Genomic DNA, 6,000 nt, shown 5'->3' with positions numbered 1-6,000 from the left:
ACTTGGGTCCTCTTGGTTTTTAAACAAGTCCTGCACCTAGTTCACAGGGTTCCTCTGGTTCTTGGGAACCCTGCAAAAACCTGGGGTTGGGAGAGAGCATGGAAACGTTACTTCCCAGCAGTAAAAGATGGCAAAGAAAGGGTTTTCTCAAGAGCTGGTTAACCCCCTATTAGAATCGGGTCTCAGGCACGAATTGAGCGTAGGTCACAAGACAGATACCGGCGCGTCTGACCCTGGCTACACAGTGGAATCACCTGGGGCTGTGAGAGCTATGCAGGCTCTTCCTTCTTAGGGGATGCTGATTCAGTCGGTCTGGGTGGGGCCAGCGTTGGATCTTTGAGCTGCTCTTAGGAGTCTTAACAAGTCTTCAAGGTTGAGAATTGGAGGCCAAGCCCTAGGATTGGAAGATGATACCTCCATTCAGTTTCTTGGTGTTTCCCAAACCCCCAGGCCCCAAGGCCTAAAGAATCTCATTCCAAAGGTGTGGGAGGGCGCCTGGGAATCTGTATTTTAACAATCCCAGCTGCTGCTTATAATCACGCAAGCTTGGGAAGGGACACCTTACACGTATCTGCGTCCTTGCCACAGAAAAGCAATGTCAGCCAAACCCAGTCACGTAAAACCTACAGCCACATGTGTAGAAACACAAGGCCCAGATACCAGGTGCGTGCGCGTCCAAGCTGAAGTCTAGGGCCCTGGAGGTCGGTTGGGGGCGCAGGAACGGGCTGGGGGAAGGGGGGGTGCAGACCTGCTACCGGCGTTCCGCGGGCTCCCAGAGAGCCGGGAGCGCAGCCGAGTCATCCTTTCCAGACTCGGACTGGAAAGCTGGCCTGGGCCGCGTGTGTGCTCTTGGCACCGGGCTGGGGCCCCGCGGCCACATCATCCTCGGGTGGGGATGCGTGCGCGGGGAGCGGTGCGCCGCCATCCAGCCACGTCGGTGTCGCCGGAGCGCGCACCCAGGAGGCCCCTGCGCTGAGCCGCCCCGGGGGGCACCGCCCAGGGCCGGGCGGGGGGCTGTGCGGGCTCTAGGACCCGCGGGACGCCGTCGCGGCGGGCGGGGGCGCCGCGAGTTTGTTCCGTGGTGATGCGGCCGGTGACTGCGGCCGCGGGTCCACTGCACAGGCCGGCCCCTCCACTAACGCCTTCCCGCCCCGGCCAGCTCGGCGCTGTGCTTATTAGTGCAGCGGTCGGGCCGGCTCGGCCCACGCGCGCGCACCGGAGAACTTTCTAGTGCAGCCCGGCCGCGCTCCCGGCACCGCCCCATGCAGCAGGGGCGCCCGCGGGCCCCGCCGCCCGGCCCCCGCCCGCTGCCCGCGGGGGACCCGCTGCCCTGAGCGGCGACCATGGCTGCGTGCCCGCCGCCCGCGCCCCGCGCCCGCGCCCTGCTGCTCGTCCTGGCCGGGGCCCTGCTGGTGCCGCGCGCCGCCCGAGGTAAGTCGCCGAGCCGGCCGCCCGCGCCGTCCCCGCCGCCCGGTGTCGCCCGCCGTCTGCGGACTCGCCCTGGGTGCACCGCGCGCGCCGTATTGGGGGAACCCTGAGTGCCGGAGCGGCCGGGGAGGCGGCGCTCAGGGCGCAGTGCGGAGATCCCCTAGGGGCCAGATCCCGAAGGGGACACCTGGCCCGTGGACCCCTGCATTGTCTCGGGCTGCTCCCTAGCGCTTTCGGTCGTGGCTGAGTGTTTCGGATGTCTTTGGCCCGCGTGTCACCCTGGATCTTGACAGTTACACGTGTCGCCCGGGATGCTGCGCCTCGGATCGTCTTACTCTGTCCCTTAGTGAAACCCCCCACTCCAGGCTCCGGGTCCACCCTGGACCATGTCCCCTTTCCACCCCTGTCCCCACGTGGTGCGCTTCGGGGACGCGCAGGAACCACGCAGGTGAGGCAGGTGTGCCCACCGCGCTCCACAGAGCTCTCGGTTTTAGTTGTCAGTGGACTCTTTCTTTCCCCTACTCCTTCAGTTTTCTTTCCCTTCGGACCGCGCTCTAGCTGGCAAAGGCGGCATAAACGAGCTGAATTTCCCCCACTTCCTGCCTCTCCATCTCTCGGCTGTAAATGATGCTTCAGTCAGCCTTGTGTAAAGCTAGAGCTCCTTTCAGAGTTAAACCAAGGTGCAGACTATCTCTGTTTTACACATCTAGATTTTCCCAAGTTGGATTTCTTTAAAATGGGGCACCTGTGGCTCCTTCTGTTTGCGTAATGAGCGCTCACCCAGCAGGTGCCTTTTTGAAAATTCGCAAGCTTGCCCACATCTCCGCCGACGCCTTCTGCCGCTAGGGGCGCCGTCGGTCCACCTATGAATGACCGGCCTTGGCCTCAAACTCGACGTTTCTGCGATTGTAACAGGCATTTGTTTTCCAACAACTGGCCTTAATCGCGAAACTTTACCATTTCATGGTACGTTTTATTTTTCAATTGCCACTAATACACCCCCCCACCGCGTCTAATGTAATAATGGCTAGCACCCAGCTTTTGTTTAAATCCACATAAGGATGAAGACCAATTTGGGACGTAATGATTAAATAAAAGAATTGCACAAAGCAAAGGAGAAACAAGGAGGAAGCCAAGACAGAATGCTGCTGACTGTTTAGTTAAAAAACTCCATGGCCTAGAGATAAACAGAAGTAGTGGTCCAACGTGTTTTGAAAGGCTTGTGTGCAGGCTGGTTCTTTTGAATGTTTTTTTAGGAAAGAACTTTTGAGAAACCAAAATAGAATTGCAAGAGTATGTCTGAGGTGGTCTTGAATATGTCTGAGGTGGTCTTGAGTATGTCAGAGGTGGTCTTGAGTATGTCTGAGGTGGTCTTGAGTATGTCTGACGTGGTCTTGAGTATGTCTGACGTGGTCTTGAGTATGTCAGAGGTGGTCTTGAGTATGTCTGAGGTGGTCTTGAGTATGTCTGAGGTGGTCTTGAGTATGTCAGAGGTGGTCTTGAGTATGTCTGAGGTGGTCTTGAGTATGTCTGAGGTGGTCTTGAGTATGTCTGACGTGGTCTTGAGTATGTCAGAGGTGGTCTTGAGTTTGGCACATGCTTTACAAAGGAATGGACAGTATTGTTTTTTAGAGGAAAAATGTTTGTTATTTAATCAAGCTAATATAAGAAGTTATTTCATGGGGGGAGAGAGGCAACCTTTATGTTGAGAAACGTTTTTCCTCAGGATAGGTGTGACTCAAAATAGACAAATCCGTTAGGACATAATTTGTGGATGGGTGACATACTGTGATATCCCAGTATTCACGGCTGTTTACCTTTGAAATCTCAGTATCAAGTCTTAAACCAGGCGGTGCCCCACATTATACCAATGAGATTGTTTAAATATCCAAACATATAATGAAACTTTTCTTTGTGTTGGCATGAGAGAAGGAGGAATTACTACTTGTTAAGGGAAGACTGTAGCCCGGGGCTTTTCTCCAGCCCTGATAGCTACCCTGAGCTCTAGAGCAATTACTTACTTGGTACTTTCAGGGGCAACTCAGCCCTAAACCAAAAAACCAAACCCACTGTGGTTGAGTCGATTCTGACTCATAGCGACGCTGTAGGGCAGACTACAACTGCCCTGTAGAGCTTCCGAGACGGTAAATCTTTATGGAAACAGATCGCCACATCTTTCTCCCACAGAATGGCTGGTGGATTAAAACTGCACCGGTCCCAGGACGGAACTCTAGATGCCAAACCCTCCATTCCCAACTCCATTCCTACCCAATCTTTCCCAGCTTAGTGATAACCTCCCCTGCCTTCTGCACACGCCTTATGCCAACACCTGCGTCGTCATCATGAGCCAGTAATCTCCAAAACTTCTCCCATTTTCATTGTTACCTCCCCAGTCCAGGCCAATTAAAAAAAAAAAAAATCCCTTCTGCAGACGCCTTTTATCGGTTCTTTAGTGGTCCCTGAGCATTCTGCTGACTTACTTTTTCTGCCTGCACAGCATACTGTCCCCAGCATCACAGCCAAAGTCATCATTTTAAATCATGAGTTGGATCATGCTGGCTTCCTGTTTAAAACTCTCCAGTGGCTTTCTGTTGCTCCTTGGAAAGAAAATCCAAACTCCTGGATGACCTAGTCCCTGTTTCCTCTCTGATCCCCTTTCATACGTCCTCCCCCTTGCTCACTCTATTCCAGCCACACCGGCTTCCCTTGTGTCTAGTCTCCCAATATTGTGTTGCCATAATTAAAAAAAAAAAAAAATCAATGTTTACACTGTGAAGACTTTGCAAATACCGTTCATAGTTGAGCCACACAGCGTTCTATGATTCCATTTCATCTCTCTTTCAACTTTTTGGTTTTTCCTAGAGTTAATAATTGCTTTTTTTTTTCTTCCCTGCTTGCTTTGTTTTCTGTCTGCCAATATCCACTTTGCTACCAAATTATCTGGGAGAACTACTGAATGCTTTCCAACATGATCAGACACGTCAGGTAATCTGTCCATTATTTTTTCTTGGAGGCATCTCTCCTTGGTGGGTAAAACCTGTTTTATCCTCCTGTTTCAACAGGAACTGGTTGCTTTGTAGCTTTTCTTCCCAGGACTCCCCTTACCAAGATGCTGGAAGTTTCTTTCGACTTCTTCCTGTGTTGGATCACCTGTTTTCCGAATACCATAACTTCCTATTTCCTAGTTATTCCCTGTTTATGTGACACACATCTCCTCTGAGGAAGGGTGTGTGGTAGATAACATTTTCTGATAACTTGTGACTGTTTTAGGAATGCTTTCAGCTGCAAATACTAGAAAATAGGACTTGATCGATTTTTTTAAAAAGCGATTTTTTTTTCTGTTTATGTAACAAGGAGGGGTGAAGTACAGAACCAGTACGGTGGGTTGGTGATACTGTCAGGGACCCCAGTGCTTTCTTTTATTTGTATCTGACATACATAGAAGTTGACTTTTGCCTCATGGTTTCATGATGGCTGCTGTTCCTTGTGGCAGTGTATCTGCATTCTAGGCAATAATAAAGCAGAAGGGGCAAAAGGCAGAGGCAGTCAAATCTTTTTTTTCAGGAAAATAAAAATATTTCCAGAAACTTTTGTAGCAAATTTTCACTTAGATCTCTTTGGCCAGTATGTGACACAGGCCACTGCTAGCTGTACAGGCAGATAGAAAAGTGAATAGTTTTTAGCTGTACACATTTCTGCTTCAAACAAAAGAGTTCTATGAGTAAGAAAGAAGGTTGGAATGGCTCTCTGCCAATACTCTGTGTGTGTAAATACATGTATGTTCTTGGGTGCCATTGATTTGATTCTGACTCATAGCGACCCCATGTGACAGAGTAGAACTGCCTCATAAGGTTTTTTTTTTTTTTAATTATTGTGCTTTAGGTGACTTGTTTTAGTCATCTAGTGCTGCCATAACAGAAATACTACAAATGGATGGCTTTAACAAATAGAAATTTATTTTCTCACAGTTTAGCAGGTTACAAGTCCAAATTCAGGGCATCAGCTACAGGGGAAGGCTTTCTCTCTCTAGTGGCTCTGGAGGAAGGTCCTTGCCTTCAATCTTCCCCTGGTTGAGGAGCTTCTCAGGTGCAGGGACCCCATGTGCAAAGGATGTGCTCTGCTCCTGGTGCTGCTTTCTTGATGATATGGGGTCCCCAACTCTTTGCTTGCTTCCCTTTCCTTTTATCTCTTGATAAAAGGTGGTGCGGGTGATACCCCAGGGAAACTCCCTTTACCTTGGATCAGGGAGGTGACCTGAGTAAGGGTGGTGTTACAATCCAACCCTTATCCTATCATAGAATGGAGGACAGTCACACAATACTGGGAGTCATGGCCTAACTAAGTTGACACATATTTTTGGGGGGATACAAGTCAATCCATGACATGCCTATAGGGTTTTTTAAGCTGTAATCTTCATGGGAGCAGATTTCCAGGTCTTTTTCCCGTACAGCTGCTGGGTGGGTTTGAACTTCCAACCTTTGGGTTAGCAGCCAAGTGCTTAAAAAAAAAAAAAAAAATTTTTTTTTTTCTAAGTATAAAATCCCAAGATGGAATTCCTATTTCGTTAGTCTT

At 50.2% G+C, this 6,000-nt stretch overlaps 1 protein-coding gene across 4 annotated transcripts in view; it reads left to right on the top strand.

The window, feature by feature from the left end:
- Positions 1 to 1,011: 1,011 nt before the first annotated feature.
- The window catches only part of ADAM12 (ADAM metallopeptidase domain 12), a 381,920-nt gene continuing 376,931 nt past the window's right edge, over positions 1,012 to 6,000 (top strand). For all 4 annotated transcript variants that reach the window (XM_049854705.1, XM_049854708.1, XM_049854704.1 and 1 more), the window contains exon 1: positions 1,012 to 1,431. In XM_049854705.1, coding sequence (XP_049710662.1) covers positions 1,344 to 1,431 — 88 coding nt within the window. In that variant the 5' untranslated portion in view covers positions 1,012 to 1,343. The remainder of the gene's footprint in view (positions 1,432 to 6,000) is intronic.

Source organism: Elephas maximus, chromosome 16 (assembly GCF_024166365.1).
Source record: "Elephas maximus indicus isolate mEleMax1 chromosome 16, mEleMax1 primary haplotype, whole genome shotgun sequence".
In the NCBI taxonomy this organism is placed as follows: domain Eukaryota; kingdom Metazoa; phylum Chordata; class Mammalia; order Proboscidea; family Elephantidae; genus Elephas; species Elephas maximus.
Note: the sequence above shows the minus strand (reverse complement) of the source record. Positions and strands in the feature narration are given on the sequence as shown.